This window comes from Diceros bicornis, chromosome 20 (assembly GCF_020826845.1).
Source record: "Diceros bicornis minor isolate mBicDic1 chromosome 20, mDicBic1.mat.cur, whole genome shotgun sequence".
Classification (NCBI taxonomy): Eukaryota; Metazoa; Chordata; class Mammalia; order Perissodactyla; family Rhinocerotidae; genus Diceros; species Diceros bicornis.
The window spans coordinates 20,315,224-20,339,040 of NC_080759.1; the positions used below are offsets into that span (position 1 = coordinate 20,315,224).

At 36.3% G+C, this 23,817-nt stretch overlaps 1 protein-coding gene across 4 annotated transcripts in view; it reads left to right on the forward strand.

The window, feature by feature from the left end:
* The window catches only part of PLPP1 (phospholipid phosphatase 1), a 96,407-nt gene that overhangs the window by 20,355 nt on the left and 52,235 nt on the right, over positions 1–23,817 (forward strand). Inside the window, exons 2-3 of one of the 4 annotated variants that reach the window (XM_058564080.1) lie at positions 5,012–5,153; positions 11,141–11,295. The exons of 1 other annotated variant lie outside the window; for it this stretch is intronic. In XM_058564080.1, coding sequence (XP_058420063.1) covers positions 5,081–5,153; positions 11,141–11,295 — 228 coding nt within the window. In that variant the 5' untranslated portion in view covers positions 5,012–5,080. The remainder of the gene's footprint in view (positions 1–5,011; positions 5,154–11,140; positions 11,296–23,817) is intronic. 2 more of the 4 variants (XM_058564083.1, XM_058564081.1) reach the window with 2 other exon arrangements.

Sequence of the window (23,817 nt, forward strand, 5' to 3'; positions counted from 1 at the left end):
TGATGTAATAATATTTACCTTTTAAAGTTATTGAAGGATTGTAAAGCTACAACACCTAGCACACTGTCAGGATATATGGTGGGAGTTAAGTAAAAAGTAGCTACTGTTATTGACATTTTTAAAAGGTGCCCCTTCATTTTCCCTGCACTATTTTTTCATGTTCTTCATCCTAGTTTGCTGATAGTTCATTACTTATTAGTTGGCTATATTGACTTTTTGTTTTCTTTCCAAGATTATGGCTGTTGTCACTTTCTCTGAGTGATCTTAATTAAACGTCATGGCTTCAGCTATCTTCTTTCTAATTGATAATTTCAGATACTCATATTTAGTCTTCATTCTCTCTTGAGTGCCAGATACGAATGTTTAGCTGTATGCCAGACATGAAACATTTGTCAGATGATCAGGAATAATATCAGGAAGGAGTGTCTACATTTGATTTGTAGAGGAAACAAACTATCTTACCTGGCAGACTTATTAGTTTCACTTGTTAAGTTGATAAAATTTTGAATGACTTTCTTTACTTTTGGACATCTAATGATGCTTTACAAAGGAAGGGAAGAAAATCCTTTCTGTTCAGAAATAACACATAACTCCTGTCAATTAGCAGGAGGATTTTTCATGTGATTCTAGAAAGATTTTGTAACACCTGTTTCCAAAGACAGCAAGAAAAATATTGCATTTTTCCCCCAAAATGTATTTTGTTCAAACCAAATTGGACACCAAATAAAGAACATTCCTTGAGTTCTGAATGAATAGAATTTTCTAAAAACGGCTCAAGTAACACAAAGTAGTAAAGAGCCAAAAAAATTTTATTTACTTTTAACCTTGAACTGCTAAAAGGAGAAAATGAAAGGGTTTATAGGAGCAAATTTCACAAAAGTACCTGTAGACTTACTTGTTAGACCCAAATATACATGTAGAAAAATGCACAAACATGGTTAAATTTACATGTGCTGGATTTTTTTTTTTTTGAAGGGAGACTATTTCTTAATATGGGTTTTATCCGTTACCTTTATGGTAAAACATCACCTCCTAGAAGCAGTTCCCTCTCTGTTTATTTTTCTTATAAGTTTTGCTGAGGTTTCACGTTTCTCTTCCATAGTTTGCAGCGAGAAGTATTTAGACATTAGGATGGCTCAGACAGCCCAAGATGTATCTTAGGTCACACAGAGCAGCTGCACCTTCACCTACAGTGTAACCCACAGAAGGGAATTGGTTGTTGGTCTGTGTACAGACCAGCATAGGCTCATAGAATCATGGACTGAAAGGGACCTAGGAGATAGTGTCATTCTTCTTTCTCATTTGTAAATAGGTGAACTGAGACCCTGGTGGTTAGACTCCTCTCCTAAAAGAGAGGTGGTATGATGTGGTGAAAAGAAAAGGAACTTTTTGTTAAAATCTTGGCTTCCTTGCTTACCGGCTGTGTAGTACTGGTTATTTGCCCTAGTTCACACCCAAGAGCTGTGTACTCTTGGGTGAATTACTTAGTATTCTGAATTTCTGATAAAATTTAGCCCAGAGATATAGTTAGTCCCCTTTAAAAATTTTAATAATTTGTTATATTTGTGTTTTTCTTTTGTTTTCTTAAGCCTTTAACAAGACAGATCATTTCATTAACCTATAAAAACTCATTTGGTTTTGTTGATCTGATTTTTCCTTTGTTTTCTGTTTCATTAATTTCTGTTCTATGTTCTTTTCACTTTTAAGAAATAAACTTCTGCTTTTGAAATTAGAACAGGAAACAAGATTGCAAAAAAGCATAGGTAACACCAAAAATGACCTGAGTTCTATAATATAGCCAAATAAGGAGAGGAAGTATAGAAAGTAAAGAGAAATTATGGGAAAAGGGTAAAATTAGGAGGGGGGAGGGGGGCAGAGAATTAAGGGATGATGTAGGAATATCAAGTTGAATTAATTCTGTTCTTCTTTGAGGTCATAGTCTACTGATCACTTTGGTCTGTGGGTTTTAGGATATTAATTATTTTATTATATTTCTTATACCTTTATAATAGAAGTATTCATAGATGACCTTTTTTTGGGGTGTGTTTATGTGCACATTGTGAAACTGTATGGCGCAGGTTCGTATGTTTTTGAGGAGAGGGTCCATAGTTTCATTAGAATCTTAAAGGGGTCCGTGAACCCCCTAGAAGTTAAGAACTGCTGCTTTGGAGTCTTCACCACGTGGGATAACTTGAGAAGCCTACGAGGAAAGAATTGTATTTTTTTCCTGCTCTAACAGTAATGACTGCTACCCACTTGAGAGAGATTGAGTGTTCCTTACAATTCCTCGGGTGAGAAGCAGATGACCAGGCAATACACTAGGAACAAAATTTAGCTTTTACTGAAGTGAAACTTAAAACTTCATGATATTCTGTAAGCATAAATATTGTGATACCTGGTGTGAATTACAAAATCTTAAATCTTTGATTAATATTATTTTTGTACAGCTAAGCCAAGTGTTCTTGGCCTCTTCTGAGGGTAAGAATAATTCTGGAAAGAGGAGGAAGCGGTTGGTAGCTGCTGTGGAGATGGGGTGCTGTAAAGCCGAGGTTTGGGCAGCCAGAGACAAAAAGGTACTCTGCTGGGTTAGAGATGAAGGAACTTACCCCAGGACGGAAGAATAGGGAAATCTGAGGTTGGTGAGGGAGGTAGGAGTGTACCCCAGACATACTTGACAGGCCCTCTTGCTTCCTCTTATAGGAAGGCTAGTTGCCTGGAGAGAGAAGCCAGCTCAAGATTCTAAAATTTGGGGGATGCGGTAGGGATAGTATTTTAAAGGAAGCAAGCCAAAAGTGTACGTGTGGGGGAATTTTTTTCTGAGTTCTGGCTCACAATAAAACCCCTGTTTACTCAAGTACTTCATAATTATTTCCTCTTGAGTTTCTGGAATCAAAATTAGTTTTGCTGTGTATTAAGTAGCAATTTGATGGTTCTCAACTTGTTAGTTTATTTTTAATCCTCTAAATCTGCATTATTGAGTATGAGAGCCTGTAGCCATATATAGCTATTTAAGATGAAATTAATTAAAAGTGAGTAAAATAAAAAAATCAGTCCTTCATTCTCACTAGCCACATATCAAGAGCTCATTTAGCCACATGTAGCTAGTGGCTACTATATTAGACAGCACATTGTATTGGACATTTTTGTCATGATAGAAAATTCTTTTAGACAACACTGCCCTAAATGAAGTTGTTTATTTTCTTTTCTCTCTCTTCTCTATCAGACTAATGCTGGTTTATATTAATATGTAATCAATTTTGAGATTTTTTTTTAAAATCAAAAACTTGACAGGCTTGCTGGAGTAATATTCCTTTGCTTGTTACATAATAAAAAGACAGTTCCACCCTTTTAGGTTGATCTGCCTGAGTGCCATTATTTTACAAGATTTTTCAAGAAGTGGTGACTAAGGTATTTGTATTCGTTATGGCTTGTATTCGACTGCCTCTGCTAAACTGATGATCCTCAGGATTATTTTTACTCTCTATACAATAAGCATGTTCTGGAAGGGCCTAAAATGTTATAGCAAAATTTTTAAGGTGAAAAACTACCTTTGTTTTATAAATTTTTAAGGAGATATTAGACGTATAGTTATTATGATTTATCTACTTCATATGTCATTGGTATTCATAGTTCTCAAAAGTTGCAAGAGAGGAAAATCCCAAAAAGTAATTATTTCACTGTTGCTGTACTTCTCTGAAGATCTCTGAGATCCTATCATTCAGGCTAAAGGATAATTTCTGTTGCTTTGTTTTTTGTTTTAAAGAGAATAGAAAAATAGACTTTTTCCTTTGCCCTGCTTTCAAACAATCTCTTTACCATAGGTAGGACTTTTTCAGATAACTCGCATGTATAGCGTAATTTCAGGAAACACAACAAAAAACTTTTTCATTGTGATAAAGCATTTTTTAAAATTCAAAATTAATGATCTAGAGCTTTTGTTTTATTATAAAATATTCAAACATGGAAGTATATACAATAGGAAATGAGTTTTCTACCTGATTTGTGTTATTACCATCTCTGGAGATAACTACTTAAAAGTTGTTTATATATTCCTCTAGGCTTTCCAGTGTACTTTTAGACATAAACACAAATAATTGGTTTTATATAAATGAAATTATACTAAACATAATGCTTTTACAGATTATTTTGTCCATTTAACAATATAATGGACATATTTCTATGTGTATGATCCATACTCATACTGTTGATTAGGTTTTTAAAAATTTTTTCTATATTTTATGGTAGGAAATCTGAAGTATAAATATGTTTTTATGTGAAGATAATATTCAGTTGTAATGTATGAGGAACTGCCTTAGCATGATGGTGACCTATAATAGGTGCTCAGTACATGTTAGTTTCCATTCTTATTCTTGGACATATATGAGAAGGGTCATGGAACATGACTGTTTCTTTTGAGTAGTGAAACTCTAAGAACTCACAGTAAATATCTACAAACAACCATAGTATTAATCTTTTCACTGTAAAGCAAACCTTTCTCTTAAGTATGTCTGTGTTTTGTGTTTATAAATTGCTGCAAGACTAGCAGGATTGCTATTTAAGAGTCTTGTAAGCTTGGCTGCCCTGATTATTTTAGGTGCTTCCTGGAAGAGCAAATATTTTTTACTGGTGAATAAGAGACCACATTATGATTTATCCTTTTTACTGAGAGTGCACAGTATAGTATGTACTATAAAGCTGTACGGTATGTAAAAATGTTTTATATGAGAATCTTGGAACAAAGTCCTTTGCTAACTTTGAAGATGTGTAGAATGGATATTGAGATGGAAATCCAACACGTCTGTCATGGGGTAGGATGTGTACGTATGTGCTTAGTAAGCATGTGCTTAGTGATAGAGTTGCAGATCCTATTGTTTCTAGTGTTTCTAGAGAAGAGACTAGGAAAAGATGGATCTGGAGCTGATAATTATTTGTGAAGTCCTATTTTGAAATATTATTGCTTTATACTCTTTATCACCTCATTTGGAAATGTAATCCTTCTGCTTTCCTGCAGGGAATTTGTGGACCTCTGTTTTGGATGGATCAGTAAAGAGGATTGAATTGGGGCCCAACTTCTTTTCTCATGGGGAAAAGAGTGAGGGGTGCTGCTGAGAGAGGTGCTTCCACAGTAGCCAGGTCTGAAGCTTTGCTTGGAGGTAATGCTGGACTGTATGGAAATTGCCTTCGAGATTCCAGGCGTTTGTGAATTATAAATTTCTTTTAGCAATTAACATGGGTATATCAGTCTGTTTATGTGTTACTACTTTGTGTACCCCGTGGAAAACAAGCTTGAGAAATAATTGTTAGAACAGAATTGGAAGTGCTTCCCTAGCATGTTCTTGGACTTTAGATTATTAACCAGTTTTTTTGGTTTTGGTCTTTTCTTGGCTTATTTGTTTTAAGTTGAGTCTTTTGGAGAGAACAATCACTCAGAACTTTTCAGGACCTAAATTTATAGTTACACAAGATTATTGTTTTTGTGCTTCAGAGGCTTTTGCTCACTTGTTTATTCTTTTGTTCATTTATTCATTCAACAAATATTCCTTGAAGTACTTACTATAAGCAGGATTGTGGGGGCAGTGCTATGAGATAGTAATCTACTCATGGTAAAGGAAAAATGGGAAATGTATTCTGTAGAGATACCAAAGGCTGAAGGTAGGGACATGTGTGTGTGTGTGTGTGTGTGTGTATGTGCATGTATGTGTGTATATATTTAAGAGAGACACAGACACACATCCATATATACCTGTACAGAGACATGGTCCATAGTGCTGTAGGAGCAATCTCCTAAACATTTTTAGAATCCGTCTCTTCTTTCTATTTCCAGTGTTACTCCTTTATTTCAGGCCCTCAACATCTCTCATATACACTAGTATTTCTTGCCTCTGGACTTTCCCTCTATTCTAACTTTACACTGCTTTTTCCTTTATACAGCTCTTCTCAGAGTTTTTTCCCCCTAGTAAAGCACAGATTAGATTGTGTGTCTCCTGTCACCTACAGAATAAAGTCTAAACTTCTTAATATATAGACTTAATATAGATTCTGTAAATAGTCCCTTTATTAAACTCTCCTGAGTTATCCACTTTTAGTTACCATCTGTTCCATGCTGAGACCCAGAATGGTCTCACCTTCTGCCTCTTGGTTCTAGATATCTTCTGTTTCCTTATGCAGACCTGTTCTCATCATTGTCTACCCTGTCCTCGGTGCCAGGAGGCTGACCTTGCCCTGTGGCTTCTAGATGGGTTTGGATACTGGGAAGCACTGGCAGGAGGAGAGTGGGGTGGCTGTGTTTATCCTCCTGGCTTCCTCCTGCCAAATCATGTCATGTTGGCTTTCCCAGAGGCTCCTCTCAAGCAGCCTTTAAGGCCTAGGAGTGGTAGCAGCTTCAGGAAGTTGCACTATGTCTTGACTCTGCCTACACCTGTCATACCTTGCAAATAGTCCTTTATTAAGCTCATCTTAAATTACCCAGTTTGAGAGTGCTGGTTCCTGCTGGGATCCTGACTGCTCCATTGTCAAATCCTCTAAGCTGCAGTTCTGCCTGCAGTTACAGCTGTGTGATTTTCCTGTGGCACTTATCTCTCTGTTTTTTAAAGCTTTTTTTTGTGAGGTTTTTTCCACCCTTCCCTCTTTTAGTCTTTTTTCCTTTTCCCTTTCCTGGTACTGTGACTGCCATATAATAGGAATTGAAAAGTCTGAATGAATACGGAGAGGAGATTTTCAAGAGGACGGACATTTGAATTTCCTTGTGGTATAGCATAATATTTATTTAGATGTCTGAAAATGAGATCTTTTGAGAAATAGGGAAAGTTAGTGGGTACTGAAGTCAGTATAATCACTTCAACATCTAGATTTTTATTTCATTCTTTTCAAAAAATAAACTTAGTACTTGTTTTTCTTTACCTTTGTTTCTACATATTAGAAATAACATTGGTTTACTTCAATCTTTCTCTCTTTAAAATGCATTTGAGATTTATTCTGTTGGAATATTTTGTAACAGCATGTCTTTAAGGAAGTGTGTACTATATATAAAATCAGAGAGATTTCAATGATCACTTAGTTGGAGAAACTAAGGAATATAGGAAACATATATACATATACATGCCTATCCAGATATTCATTTGTCTATCTTCCTTGATATATCTTAGAAGGGACGCACTAAGAGCAGACTTACAGTAGCTAATAAATGTGTTTACCAAGATTGAAGTGTGTTTAGCAAGATTGAACTTTTTAAAAGTGACAGTGACTTCTCTTACTAAGGGAACTTTAATTAAGATAAAAATATCCGAGAATTATGATTAGGGTCAAAAATAGTTTCTATATCCTTTATATATTAAGGAAAGAATATACTTTGATAAATATGCCCTATGGAAGGGCTTATTTTGAGCAGAATCTTACTATAACACTAACTGACACAGAACTCTCCAGTACTAGAGTAAAAAATTACCATTAAAATAATCTCTATAGCAGAGAATATTCCATTGCTTTTTAGAGTAAAGGTGACTGTTTACTCTAGGGGGATGGATATGCCTGTGTGTGTGTGTGTGTGTGTGTCTTAGTCTGTTTGAGCTGCCATAAAAAATACTGTAGATTGAGTGGCTTAAACAACAGAAATTTATTTTCTCACAGTTTTGGAGGCTGGAATTCTGAGATCAGGATGTCAGCATGGTTGGGTTCTGGTGAGGACTCTCTTCCTGGCTTGCAGATGGTCGCCTTCATGCTGTATCTTCACATGGCCTTTCCTTGGTACATGCATGTGGAGAGAGAGCAAGCTCTCTCTATTCCTCGTCTTATAAAGCCATCAATCCTAATGGATTAGGACCCTACCTTTATGACTTCATTTAACTTTAATTACCTCCTAAAAGCCCTATCTCCAAATGCAGTAAAATAGGGGGCTAGAACTCCAACATAAGAATTTTGGGGGGGACACAATTCAGTCCGTAGGGGTGGGCATGTGTGTGCTCACATGTGTATATATAAAACATATGAGCAATAGAGGAAATCAGTGTGATATATTTAACTTGAAGAAAGAGATTCATGCTTAGACAACGACAGCCCAATATTGAAGCTCGTTACTGAGGTTTCTTTGTAAAGATATTGTTGTGTTAGTGGAGGTGGTGTAATACACTCTCTCGCAGGTTACCAATGACACCCTTTTGCCTCAAACCTCATAATCTTGACTCAGTTTTCACTCTCCTTGATGTCTTTGAATTTGACATCCTACATTTACCTAGATATAAAGTTGTTACTCTAAGCTACTTCGGTTGGCTTTTGTATCACAACATTGTCCGACTTCACTATGGTTCATTCTTTTGTTCAAAGAATGTCCAGTATGTGCTGCTGAATGAGACAGACACATCCCTGACCTCTGGAGCATGTAATCATCCTTTCTTCCTCTCTCTCTACTACAGTCCTTTTCATGATTTCATCTTGCAGATTAGTCATTAGCTGATTGTTTTATCTCTGTTATTCTTGACTTTAGACATTCTCTGAGAATTGTTTCATTCGCCTGGCTTAAATTACCACCTCTAATGCCAACAATTTGCATATCTCTCTATACTGCTGATCTTTATCCTGAATTTTATTCATTTAGCCATTCAGTGAATTTTTATTCAGAGCCAACTGTGTGCCTTTGTGTGCACGATACAAGAATGATATAGTCTTTGCCCTCAAGTTGCTGACAGAATGAAGAGAGCAACTTAAAATACACTGTGATAGATGTATGTACAAGGTGCCCTGGGACAAGTAAATAGGGAGTGCTTGGCTTGTACTTGAAGGGGAAACGAGAGGGCAAATATCCCTAGTAGAAGGCTGAACATATATGAAGACACTTAGGGTTTTGAAAACATAGTATGTTTAGGCAACAGCAGATGGTTCAGTGTGATTGGAACCTTGAGAGCTGCATGGGGAAGAGTGAAAGATAAGGCTGAGCATTTAAGGTGTCAGATCACCCCAAAGGCAGTATTCTCAATACTAAACTAATTTTCTTCCACCATAAACCAGCTCCCCCTCCCAACTTTTATTTCTGTCAGTGGGACCATCCTTCTCCCTACTTCCCAACCCTGAAGTGTCATCTTTAGGTCTGCCTCAGCAATTGTGATAGGTCATCAAGTCGAATCATTTCTATATTCAAAACACTCTTTTCTTGCATCCTTTTCTGTTTTCACTATCAACACACTACATATCACTTAATTACTAGATTATTTCAAAGCTGTATTAAATGCTCCCCTTTCTACTATTTTTTTTTTTTAAGTTAATGTCAAAACCCCTTATTTTATCCTGTTGCTGACTCTGAGCAAAAGAGGACAGTCATATTTCATTTCCTACAGGATAGGTCTTTTCTTAGGTTAGTATTTTAAATACATAATCTTTTTAGTAAACACAAAAGTCTGAAGCCTGCTTCCTCTCATTAAAAACCACAAAATTGCAGAATTAAGAGAACCTGCAGCAAAGAAGATTTTGTTCCGTTAACTTTGAGGTTTTATTATGAACATAATACATATTTTATACTGAAATAGCTATTTCAAAGAACAGGTCTCCCTCCCCCCAATCATATCTTCCTTGTCACAACTTGAACCTGTTAATTTAGCCAGATCACTTGCCTCTACTGACTCTAGAAACAGCCTGTGTTAGAATCCTGGTTCCACTACTTAGTAGTTTCAGTAAGGTTCCGCATTTTTCTAAGCCTCATAGTAACTTTATGTGAAAATAGGGGAAGTGATAATACTACTTCACAGGGTTGAGTTAACCTGTTGTAGTTAATCTCTGAGTTAATCTGTGTAGCCTAGTGCCTGGCATGTGTGAGCGCGCAGTACATCTTGGCTGTAAAATGTTCTGTACCTTGAACACTCCTTGCTCATTCCCTCTGTGCTCTTGTTCTTGTGACCTCGTGCTGCCCTTGCATCCCTCTACCACTAAATGCTCTCCTGGAGCCCCTCCCTGTTGCCTGTGATTTACTTGCTGTTTTCAAATTCAACTCGGTTGCCTTTTCTTTAATAGTCTATTCTAACTACTGCAGTTCACGTTGACCTCTGAATTCCTATAGGACCTTTTATACCACTTTAGAAATTAGTCATATTTTTTGTCTTTTATGGTATTTCTTTTTAAATTTACATACAGTAAAATTTACTTTTTTTGTTGTACAATTCTATGAGTTTTGACAAATGCTTAGAGTTGTGGAATTACCATCACAATCAAGATAACAGAACAGTTTCGTCATCCCCCCAAAACCTATCTTGGTATTACTTTTTAAACAGTTTCCTGAGTATGCATTCTGTTTCTACATGTACAATTTAGGCTCTTGAACCTAGTGTCTTGTTTTACACTAATTTGTCTCCCCTGTGTATGGCCTAGCCTAGTATTGAGTGTATAGTGAGTAGTGAACGTTTGAATTGTATAAAACAAAGCCCAAAAGCATGGTCAATTTTAACATTTTAAGAAGCCACTAATCTAAGTTATTTAATTTCTCTTTGGTTTTTCATTTTATTTGGGTGAAAATTATTCCTCTATAACTTACTAAAGTGATTTTGGAACCTTGCCAGGGCTAATAAAAACCATTTTTAATTTGTCTTTGGAAAACAAAGGGCTTGTTTCTTTCTGTTTTTGTTATCAAGTATACTATGGTTTCTGTCCTTTTCTAACTCTATTAATTTAAATTTTGATATGAAACAAAATTTTATATCTTTACCCTCCTTAACTACATTTGGCTGTTGTGATGCTCTTAATTATTAGATATGTTTACTGAGTTTTGCCTTTTTTTCTTAAACGTATTTAAGATACTGAGCAATTCAATTAAAGATGAATTGGTTACAAAATGTAAAATATAAAGCCTTCTTGTTTTCCCAACTTTATTTTCCCATGGGCCAATTTTATTCTCTTCCCTGTGGGTTTCTTTTATTGATTGTCTCTAAAATCAGAGGTCAACGCAAGTAAGAAAATTTGTACTTGATGAAGGTGGGGTTGATAGGAACAAGCTAATGCTGCATGGTTTCCTCAGTCTTCACTCTTGGATATTATGGAGTATTGATCCTTTTTCAGAAAGGGGAAAATATGGTTAAGACTTGCATCGCATTCAGTAGACTTTACTTCCTAACAGAGTGAATTGAACTTAACCATGTGTGTCTTTTTTTCCCTTCCCCAACAGCTTCCATGCCTATGGCTGTTCTAAATTTGGGCCAAATATATCCATTTCAGAGAGGCTTTTTCTGTAAAGACAACAGCATCCAGTATCCGTACCATGATGGTACCATCACAACCACTGTCCTCAGCACAGTGGGGCTTGGTTTACCCATTTCCTCTGTAAGTAAATTAATGAGTAGGTAGTGATGGGTTTGTGGTGTTGGAGGTTGGATAAAGTAATGGAGTTGGGGTGGGGGTAAATCCACAGTACTATCTTCACCAGTGTTGATGTGGTGAATGATTGCTTAAGGAATATACCCCCTGTTTTAATCCAGGGGCAGTGTTTCTCCAGTTGAAGGGGAATATTGCCCAAAACAACTTGATGCCATCATTCAGAATTATAGAATGATTATTTTAGAATGGAAGGGTTCATTTAAGTCATTTGGGCCAGCTCCTTTCAGTATACAAGTGAAGAAACTTAGGCCTAGACACTTGATCAAGCCCCGTAAGCTATTTTATTGCAGAGCTGAAACTAAGATTATGCTTGTTTTATAATATTAGTAAATGGAAATTGAGGCCATAAAAAAGGAGATAGATGTATTAAATTTTAGAAAACAACTCAGCAGTAAGAATATAAATACATATGCAAAATAAAATCCTCAGACTACATCAAAACTGTATCACTATTTTTTAAGTTGTACTGTCCTTTAAATAGTCCATCACTTTGTAGGATGATATTGGATTTCATTATTTTAGTTAACTGGAAACTTTCCTTCTAGGTTAAGGTTCACAAACTAGGTTAAGATTGGCACTTGAGATATTGTGCTTACTTTCCTTATCCTTGGCTCTGATTCGTGAACCTTACCCTATGTCTCTTTATGTGACCTGGAAATAGAAGAGGAGCTGAGTGAAGATTTACCTCCTTGAGTGTCTTGGGAGTGTAGCAAGTCATGCCATGTTTCTCCTTTGATCACCTGTCTCTTGTCAGTTGGCTTCCCCAGATAGTTGACTTAAAAAATTTTACTGTCTTAGCAAATTCAGCAGCTTTATTTCCACAATAGGACAGGCTGACTTTTCTTTCTCTGTTTTGCTTCCAAAATTGGTTAAGAATAATATCCTAGTTCTTTGGTTTTCCAGTTCATATCTGAGTTCGTTTTGTCTTTCTGGCTAGCAGATTTTTTTTTTGATAGTCTTTAGTACATTATTCTGAAGGTGAAGGGGACTTGGGTTTTGTTAAGTTCCAAGATATATTAAATATTTCCATATATAGTCTATGCATTGTAATTTGATTATAACCACTTTTATAGGAGTAAAAGGGGAGAAAAATCTGGGATTTAGTTTAAGAAGATGTTTACTTTTTTCCTAAGATTTACTTTTTTCCTTCTATTTTAGCCATCAGGCTTATGAAACAATGTGCAGGAAAGCATATAGTACTGCCACTTAGATGATAGTAGATAATGTTACTGTACTTGTGTGAAGTACAAGGTATTTGTTGTAGCCATTATTTTGAGCAGCTATTGCCACATAAAGTTTTTTTAAAAACTACCCCTGTATTTGAGGAGATAATTGCTTGAGGATCAGGAGTTACTTTTAGTTTTTGACTTGGTACATTTTATCTTTTTCTAAAAAAAGTTTAATTAAAAAAATAATACATATTCATTTATGTATTTAAGAAAATCTGTTATAAAGGAAAAAGGAAAAAAGAAATCCTCTATAGTTCTACTACCCGAAGACAACTACTGTTAACATTTTGGTGTTATTTCCTTTAGTTGGACAGTTTTTTAGATCATTATGAACACATGCAAATTCAGTTTTGTGCCTTGTTTTTTACTTATTTTTATAACAAATATTTTTGAGTTATAAATATCAAGCAGCTTAAATTAAAAGCAATAAAGCTAAATTTTAAAAAAAGTAGAAAAAGACTTAATATGAATCCTTGATATTAATTCCTGTGAGTTTGCTATTGGAGAGAATGATCTGGGAAGATACTTTAATGCAAATTTATTTATATTAAGAGAAGAAGTACTATTTGGCGAGTTTCTGGGCCTTAAATGTGCTGCTGGCTTGTGGACTAATGTGAAGGGATTCTTGCAAATTCCTAGGGTAGACTTGTTTGTTTGTTTGTTCTAATAAGTTTATATATTTATAACATCAGATGTAGAAGACAGTTTATTTTCTGTAAGTGATTTATGTTTGATGTAACTCTATACACACACATACTTTATAATTTGAAGATGAGTAATAAGATTTTGGATGATAGAATATTTTAAAGCAGTGACTTTTTTTTTAAATAATCTGAGGCCCATAATCTTTTTTAAAAAAATACATTCTGTACTGTTTCTTCATCAGCTAGTCAAAAAAGATGCAACATTCAGATAACTATAGATTCCTAATGTTTTTTGGCTTAAAGTTTGTTTTTGGGTTTTAAGGATCCATTTTTTATTTGACACCAAATTTTTTTTGTCCTCCCCTTTTGGCTTCATGTAGGTTTACCTTCTTTCTCTGCACTTCCTTATACATTTACTTTTGTAAATTTTTACATTTCTAGAAGAAGGCAAAAGCTTTAGTTTGTATGCAGACTTTCAGAGTAATGATAGTAACAATAAAGTTAGTGTTAAATCCAAAATCCCTATGTTGCAATGAATAAGTATACTTTTTCTAGAGTTTAAAATCTATATAGCTTGCGAATAGAAAACTCTTGTCTGTGTTTACTAGGTTATTTTACATTGACTAGAATACCGATGGTGAGTAGTTGCTTTTCTTAGGTCTTTATTTCTCTTTGGTATGACCTTTTAGTAAAGATGTTTAGCCTAAAATGATAGTATAGCCAATGTGTTTTGTGATTAATTCATAACGCTCCTAAAGAGACGTTGTGTTATTCACAGTGACCTAAACTGCATCATGACAAACTAGGAATGTATGTGGATGTGTGTGAAAGAGGCTTAATTCCTTTATGTATAAATACTCTTATAAATTAGTGAGAAACATGAATGTCCCAAAGCAGAATGGACAAAGAGCATGAACAAAGTTGTCAGTGGAAGAAAAAAATTGCCAAAAAATAGTTTAAAAGACTTAATGTTCTTAAGTTCATTTTAAAGCAACACTGAGAACATGGTTTGGCCTGTTACATTGGCAAAGGTAAGAGCTTTCCCAGCTTGTCAAGTGTAGAAAACAAGTACTCTCATACACAAAGCTGGCAGAGTGTAAATTGATATTAAAAAGAATGTATCATTGGACTTAGAAATTATACTTCAAGCAATTTATTCTAAGGAAATAATGATAGTTTCATGCAGAGAAGTAGTTACAAGAAGGTTTGTTACAGTGTTATTATGTTTTGTGTGTGTGAGGAATAACGGCCGTGAGCTAACATCCAATGCCAAGCCTCCTCTTTTTTTTTTTTTTTTTTGCTGAGGAAGATTGGCCCTGGGTTAACATCCATGCCCGTCTTCCTCTACTTTATATGGGATGCCACTGCAGCATGGCTTAACAAGCGGTGTGTTGGTGCACGCCCGGGAACTGAACCTGCGAACCCTGGGTCGCCGAAGCAGAGTGCGCGCACTTAACTGCTGAGCCACTGGGCTGGTCCCCAGCATTATTTTTTATAGCAGAAAAATTGGAAATAAATTAGTTCAGCTGTAAGGGACTATTTATGATTTACTCCAGTGATTAAATATTATGATAATTCATCCATTTTATAACTTTTGATGACATTTATTGACATGGAAAGATCTTTATAATATATTACATGGGGGTGGGAGGGATAAGAGTAATAAGGGTTCTTTCTGAATAGTGGGATTATTAGTATATGAGACTGTTTTCATTTTATCTTCTACATTTTCTGTTTTTTTCCCAACCTTGGATACATACTATTTTTCAAATAAGATAGGCTATTTTATTTTTGTTTTTGTTTTTATGCAGGGAAAGATTTGCCCTGAGCTAACATCTGTTGCCAATCTTCCTTTTTTTTTTTCCCCTCCCCAAAGCCCCAGTATATAGTTGTATATTCTGGTTGTAACTAGAAGAACATTCTAGTTCTTTTACGTGAGCTGCTGCTACAGCATAGCTACTGACAGATGGGTGGTATGGTTCCGTGACCAGAAGCTGAACTCCAGCTGCTGAAGTGGTGAGCGCTGAACTTTAACCACTAGGCCATTAGGGCTGGCTCAAGGAAGGCTATTTTAAATTTTACAAAACCACTAGAAATTATGCCACTTTCATTTTGATAAGTGTGAAGTTGAACTGTCTTAACTATATACCCATTTTCACATAGTTGTTCTGGAAGCTTAACTGTTCTGTATGTTGATTTAGTTATCTGTCTCCAAGGAAGTGCCAAAAGAAAAGATTCAAATAATAATATTTTGAAAATGCACAATAAATCAAAATCAAAACTCCACTCCTTGTTCTGGGCTCAGCAACCTATGTGGCTGACTAGGCTCTTGTAGGAATGATGGGTTGTCTGTGGACTTGAGTGGACCTACAGATAAACATATAATTCCTCGAAGATCGAAAGTTTGTCTTGCATGTTGCAATATACTATAATGCAATTCTTTTTTTTTTTTGTGAGGAAGATCAGCCCTGAGCTAACATCCATGCCAGTCCTCCTCTTTTTGCTGAGGAAGACTGGCCCTGAGCTAACATCTGTGCCGATCTTCCTCCACTTTATGTGGGACGCCGCCACAGCATGGCCTGACAAGCAGTGCGTCGGTGTGCGCCCGGGATCCGAACCCGGGCCGCCAGCAGCGGAGCGCGCGCGCTTAACCGCTACGCCACGGGCCCGGCCCCTATAATGCAATTCTGATGCTAACCACTCAGAGTTAGTGTCAGACTCCACAGGTTTAAGGTCATAGTCCCCAGTAAGACTGCTCTCACTTTGGTTGTCAGCTGCAAGTTTGAGGGTCTCCAGGCTACCCACACTTCTGACCAACTGGCTACAAGTCCAGGAGATTCCCATAACCACCCCCCGCAAGACTGTCCTCACTTCAGATGCCAGCCACAAGTTTGGGGGTCTCCAGGCCACCTGTACTTCTGATCAACTGGCTACAAATTTGGAGCTTCCCATGACCCCTTCAGATTTAATAGTTCACTAGAATGACTCATAGAACTCAAGAAAGCTCTATACTTATGATTACAGTTTTATTATAAAGGATATAAATCAGGACCAGCCAAATGAAGATACACATAGGGCAAGGTCTGGGAGTTGGAGGGAGCCTCAACGCAGAGCATCTGTACCTTCTCCCAGTAGAATCAGGGCTTGACACCTTCCCAGCACTCTGATGTCTTCGCCAACAAGGAAGCTCTACGAAGCTTTAACGTCCAGTGTTTTTATTGAGATTTCATTATGTAGGTATAATTGATTGAATCATTGGCTGTGTGATTGAGCCTCAATCTGTAGCTCCCCTCTCCTCCTTGGGGCTCAAAGCCCCATCCCTCTAATCACATGGTTGCTCTTTCTGGTGACTAGACTTCATCCTGAGTCATCTTGTCAGCATAAACTCAGGTGTGATCCAACAGGTTCATGGATAACAAAGATACTCCTATTACTCAGAAAATTCCACGAATTTAGAATCTCTCTTCCAGGAGCCAGAGACAAAGGCCAGTCAAGTTCTTTGTTATAGACACGTCTTTTGTATCTTTTGCTCTATGGATATGGTACCTTGAACGCAATTCAGCACTCAGATGTTGGTTGATATAGATTAATTTTAAGAAGTTTTAGTTTTTCCCCTTCTTTCAGTTGGCCAACCAAAGTTTGTTAAGGAATTGGAGGTTTTCTCTCTAACAAGGTTCCTATTGTTAAAAAAATAATTATTCTGACACTTGTTAAAATGGTGAGGAAGACTTTGTTCAAGACTGTTGCAGCAGGGGTGAGAGATGGAGCTCAACTCTGAATACAGCAGAGACGTAGAGATTTATAGCTAAGGAGCGGGGTGTGGGGGTCAGTGGATGGAAAATTACTAAGAGGAGACATCAAGGGTAGGAGGATTCTTGACAGATTGGCCTAACGGGATTCTTGTTAAAGGCATACCAGGATCTATACATCAAAAGTGGGAGATAAGGAACTTGATCAGATATTAAGTATGATGAGATATCAAGAGTTGGGGGATTGTTTCTAATATTGGGCTCTGCAGGCCAACCGAGGACAGGACGGACACAGAAGGCCAAGGTTGAAGCCTAGTTGAGAAGAGGGCTTTGAGGAACCTAACTAAAGTTTAGACAAGGAGAGAGTCTTTGTCACTATTTATCATCATTAATAATGAACTTCATCCTAAGTGTGTGTTGTATATTAAGTTATTAGCTGATGATAGAAGAACATCTATGTAAACATATCTTTATTGTTTTTTTTTTTTTTGGTGAGGACGACTAGCCCTGAGCTAACATCCGATGCCAATCTTCCTCTTTTTGCTGAGGAAGGTTGGCCCTGGGTTAACATCCGTGCCCATCTTCCTCTACTTTATATGGGATGCCGCCACAGCATGGCTGGACAAGCAGTGCGTCGGTGCGTGCCCAGGATCCGAACCTGCAAACCCCGGGCTGAAGCAGAGCACTCGAACTTAACCACTGAGCCACCTGGCCCCAATGTAAACGTATCTTAATGTGCAAAAAACCTTTACCCTAAATTCATTGAAAAATATGCATTATTTGAAATCCTATGTCTCCATTGTTTGAAGTATTTGTCTTTTAAAATTCTGTTACTCTAGGATGTGCACTGTTCCAGTTTTTGGTTGGAGATTGTAGTGAAGTCATTCTAGGTGATTATTCTAAAAAACACAGAAATGTCAATAGCCTCTTAAACCAAAATTTAGAATGACGTACTTTGGATTATCCTTTTCTTTCTTTTTTTTTTGGTGAGGAAGATTGGCCCTGAGCTAGCATCTGTGCCACTCTTCTTCTATTTTGTGTGTGGGATGCCGCCACAGTATGGCTTGATGAGCGGTGTATAGGTCCACGCCCGGGATCTGAACTTGCGAACCCCTGGCTGCCGAAATGGAGTGTGAGAACTTAATCACTATGCCACCAGGCCTGCCCCTGGATTACCCTTTTCAGCTGGTGTGGAGTGGGTTAGTGTAACAAAAAATGCCTGGCTTTTGTATAGCATTCAGCACAAGAGTTTTTCTAGGACTGTTTATTCTTCAGATTTTTGCTACAAGTATTATTGGTGTAGTAAGTAGGTTATTCACAGTTTTAAAGGATAACTTGTAAGAAATATTTTTCTCTATTTTTGGTAGTCCAATTGCTTTCAAGTTAGTTTTTTTTCTTTTCTTTCTTTTTTTTGTTTTGTCAGGAAGATTAGCCCTGAGCTAACATCTGTTGCCAATCCTCCTCTTTTTTTTTTTTTGCTGAGGAATATTGGCCCTGGGCTAACATCCATGCCCATCTTCCTCTACTTTATATGGGACGCTGCCACAGCATGGCTTGACAAGCGGTGTGCAGGTCCATGCTCGGGCTCTGAACCTGCGAACCCTGGGCCTCCAAAGCGGAGCACAGGAACTTAACTGCTATGCCACGGGGCCGGCCCCTCAAGTTAATCTTTTAAAATCACTTTTATTCCCTGTATTAATGCCTGAGGAAAAAGGCAATACAGGATAACGTTTTTGGGTTGAATTGTTATAGAATGCTGCATCTGTAAAGTTTGAGATTTGATAATGTTTGGGAAGTTGAGGGAGATCATTTACTATGGATATATGGATTTTCTGAAATTCTTTGTTTTGGCATATAGTTTGAAACATAATATTTCTTTAAGTTAACTATCTCAAAGAAGAAAACTGAGGCCCAATTTTATTATTTTTGAGTAGCTACTTAAATGGTAATAAAAAATTGTTAGTCATGAAGAAGGAAGTGGATGGGTTATTATGTTTATTTTAAAGCTGTGAGGTAATATAGAAGTAAAGTGTTATTTATGGCAGAAGTGGCCATCAATACCCTGCTGCACTGTAGGGGGACATTGGTGTTTGTTGGGTTTTATGGCGTGGCAAGTCTCTCTTGCCACCCTTTCCCTGTACTAGTCCAGAAAGCTGGTATCAAAACAGTGTATTGCCCACACTTGGATGTTGTAACCCTTTGTTTCCATGTTGACATAGGTGCTGTGCTGCCTTTTCCCAGTTTCACCCCACTAGGCACAAGGCAGTAAGCTTTACTAGGGTGGGAATGGCCTCTTTTGCTCACCATTGTATCCTTAGTGCCAAGAACATTGCTTGGTAGGTAATAGATGTTCAATAATTATAGGTAGAAAAATGTAATGAAAAACTACTAAATGTGAAATGGAGTATGATTGTCACTTACATTTAATAGTAATTACTACCATGAAAATTTAGCTTAACTCTTTTGAAATATACTGTATTTCCAAGTCATCTCTTAATACCAGATACCTCATTAAAACAGCTTTTCAGGAAAATAATGGGACACTATTACATTGATTATATATTCTGATTAGAGATACCTGAAAATATGGGGGAAATACCTATTAGAATTAAAGAAATACAGTATTATGGAGCTTGGTTTGTTAGAATTCTTGGTTTATTTTCTTGTTTACTTATTTCCATGTGGAGCTGCATGTCTTGTCGACATTGTTACAGAAAATACCGATTCAATCATTTCTTTTTCTTTTTTTTTTTTGTGGGGAAGATCAGCCCTGAGGTAACATCCATGCCAATCCTCCTCTTTTTGCTGAGGAAGACTGGCCCTGAGCTAACATCTGTGCCCATCTTCCTCTGCTTTATTTGGGATGCCACCACAGCATGGCCTGACAAGTGGTGCGTCGGTGCACGCCCAGGATCCGAACCCGGGCCGCCAGCAGCAGAGCGCACGCACTTAACTGCTATGCCACAGGGCTGGCCCCCAATCATTTCTTATGAGCAGTTGTTCCAGCACTCTTTCTTTATATTATTGTCACAAAATGAAGTAATACCAGATGCATCTTTAAGTAATTTTCTATAATCACAGATGTTTTCTTTGTTTAAAACTGCTTTTCCTGCTACCTTTGGAAGAGATAATATGTAGATTTGATATTTTAAGTATTTGTTATACATCCATTTTACAGAACACTTGAAAATATTTTGATAAATTTTAATTTATATTGGATGAACTTAAAGGAAAGAAAAGTTATATAAATATTGAGTATACACTGCCAATAATGAAAACTGAAGCTCTACTAGTTTCACATTAGCCAAGCTTACTGAATTCCACTGTTGTTTTCCTAAATGCTATGGCTTTTTAAGGGATTCATTGGGAAAAATATCTGGTCATAAAATCTTCTTAAAAATAGTTTCAGGGCATGTTATGGAATGCCTTGCTAAAATTAAGTGGTTAAGAGCTATTGCTTCACCTGCTGAGTACAGCTCTACTAAATTAGTAGACATTATCTTCTAACTGTTCTACCGTGTGTATTTTGAGAAATCTGCAAGATTTGAATGGGGTAAATGTTATTCCTAGATGGGAACTCTGGTTTTTGAGAAGCCCTAAAAGCTCTTTCTACTAAATGAGCTTTGTCAGTGAATAACATGTGATAAGAAGACAATTGAAATTAAAATGTTCCTTTTGCCTACCACCAGGAATTGTCTTCTTACAGTCTAAACTTGCAGTCAGACTTACACCCTCCCCCCTTTTCAAGCAGAAATGACGTAATTTTTAATTTCTTAAACATTGAATTGGCAGAATGGCTAAACATAAATATATTTTGATGGATGTAATGAGATTATTTTGCAGTTATTTTAAAATATGAAAAAGGTCAAATTTATCTCCTTTTTGTTAATTCATAACCTTTTTGTAAAATAGGCCAAATCTTTTTTTTGTTTTTAAAAACATTTCATCTCTGAATATATGAAAATATTAGCATGATGATGTCTGCATTTTTCTGTTGTGGGCCAAAGAGTTTGAAGGCAGAGTATCTCATATGACTTATTCTGGGAGTGTCATCTGTCATACTTTAGATAAAAGTGAAGTGAAGGCATTTGTGTTACTGTCTCATGAATTTATTTTTCTCTTCATAAATACTATTTTGAAAACTCTAGCTGGGGATGTTATATGCTTTACCTCTTTAGGCCTTAAGAAATTGGTTGAACTCATGACATTGTTTCTTTGAAAAATTTTGTAATTAAAAATAAATTTGCACCTTGGATTTGGCAATGAGTTTTTAGATAATGACACCAAAAGCATGGTCTGTGAAAGAAATAATTGATAAGTTGGACTTCATTAAAATTAAAAACTTCTGGTCTGTGTAAAGCCACAGACTGGGGGAAAATATTTATAAAACACATATCTGATAAAGGATTTGTATCCAAAATATACAAAGAACTCTTAAATCTCAACTATAAGAAAACAAACAACGCAGTCACAAAGTGGGAAGAAGATCTGAACAGATAGAGACACCTCACCAAAGATGATATACAGATAGCAAATAAGCATATGAAAAGATGTGCAACATCATATTTCATTAGGGAATTGTAAATTAAAACAATGGTGAGATACCACTACACACCTATTAGAATGGCTGAAATCCAAAAACTGACAACACCAAATGCTGGTGAGGATATGGAGCAACAGAAGTTCTCATTCATTGCTGGTGGGAATGTAAATTGGTACACACTTTGGAAGACAGTTTGGCAGTTTCTTACAAAACTAAACATAATCTTACCATGACCTAGCAGTCATGCTTCTAGGTATTTACTGAAATTACCTTATGTCCGCACAAAACTTAGGTCCACACAAAAACCAGCATACAGATGTGTATAACAGCTTTACTCATAATTGCCAAAACTTGGAAGCAACTGAGATGTCCTTCATTAGGTGAATGGATAAACTGTGGTACATCCATGCAATGGAATATTATTCAGCATTAAAAAGCAATGATCTATCCAGCATAAAAAGACATGGAAGAACCTTAAATGCGTATTGCTAAGTGAAAGAAGCCAATCTGAAAAGACTAGATACTCTGTGATTTCGACTATATGACATTCTGGAAAAGGTAAAACTATGGAGACAATAAAATGATCAGTGGTTACCAGGGATTGGGGAGAGGACAGAAGAGGAGTGAGTAGTTGGAGGATTTTTAGGGTGATGAAGCTGTTCTGGATGATATTGTTGTGGTGGATGCATGACATTATGTATTTGTCAAAACCCATAGAACTGTACAGCACAAAGAATGAACCCTAGTGTAAACGGTGGAGTTTAGTTAATAATAATTTATCAATATTGGTTCATCAGTTCTAATAAATGTACCACACCAATGAAAGATGTTTATAATAGAGGAAATTAAGGATGGTGGTTGTAGAAAGGGAGTGTATCTTCTACTTTCTGCTCAGTTTTTTTATTACTCTAAAACTGCTTTAAAAAATAAAGTGGATTAGATGGCCAATAAGCAAATGAAAAGATGTTCAACATCACTAATCATCAGGGAAATGCAAATCAAAACAACACTAAGATATCACCTTACACCCAGTACAATGGCTATAATCACCAAGACAAAACACAACAAATGTTGGAGAGGGTGTGGAGGAACGGGAACACTCATTCGCTGCAGGTGGGAGTGCAAACTGGTGCAGCCTCTGTGGAAAACAGTATGGAGATTCCTCAAAAAATTAAAAATAGAAATACCCTATGATCCAGCTACCCCACTACTGGGAATATATCCAAGGAACCTGAAATCAACAATCCAAACAGGCGTATGCACCCCTATGTTCATTGCAGCATTATTCACTATAGCCAAGAAGTGGAAGCAACCCAAGTGTCCCTCAATTGATGATTGGATAAAGAAAATGTGGTGTATATATATACAATGGAATACTACTCAGCCATAAAAAAAAGACAAAATCGTCCCATTTGCAACAACATGGATGAACCTGGAGGGTATTATGTTAAGTGCAGTAAGCCAAAGAGAGAAAGACAAACACCGCCTGGTTTCACTCGTGTGGAATACAAACCAACACATGGACAGAGAGAACTGTATAGTGGTTACCAGGGGCAAGGGGGTTAAGGGATGGGCACAAGGGATGAAGGGAGGCATGTATATGATGACTGACAAACAATAATGTACAACCAAAATTTCACAATGTTATAAACTATTATGACATCAATAAAAAAATAAGGTGTATTAATTTTTTAAAAATTTGAAAAAAATTTGCTCATAAAGTTTGGTGAAATGTCAATGCTCTTTGGCTAAATAATATTAGAATGATTGCTACAAATGATTATCCTCACAGTTAGTGAATATTTATTGCTAGGAATTGGACTACCTGATCCGATATTAAAAAAGTAAAATTTCAGGGCTGTGCTTCATAATATTTACCTATTTGTTAACTCATTTTATAAGAGTATTTGTTTTGAATTGAGATCATTGGTTCTTACCAAAGGAAAGGAGTGCAAAATTGGTTGACAGTTTAATAAATAGAATAAACTTTTAATTTATAAGATTTAGTAATCTAGTGAAGACAAATTTAGAAAACATGATAGTACTTACAAATTCAGTGTAAGTTTTCAGTGTTTTTATAATTAAAAAAATGGAACTGAAATCTTGCGGCACTTACAGTCCTATAATTAAGAAAATATATGTGTGGGATATATATAGTGCATTTTTTGTAAGGGACCATTACTGTTTTAAGTTTTATTATGCAGTAGATCTTTAATACATTTAAAATTTTTTGGTTCTCTGAAAAATAATAGGTTGAATTTAGAAGCTTCTTTTAATAGTGAAGATTTTATCTAAATATAGGT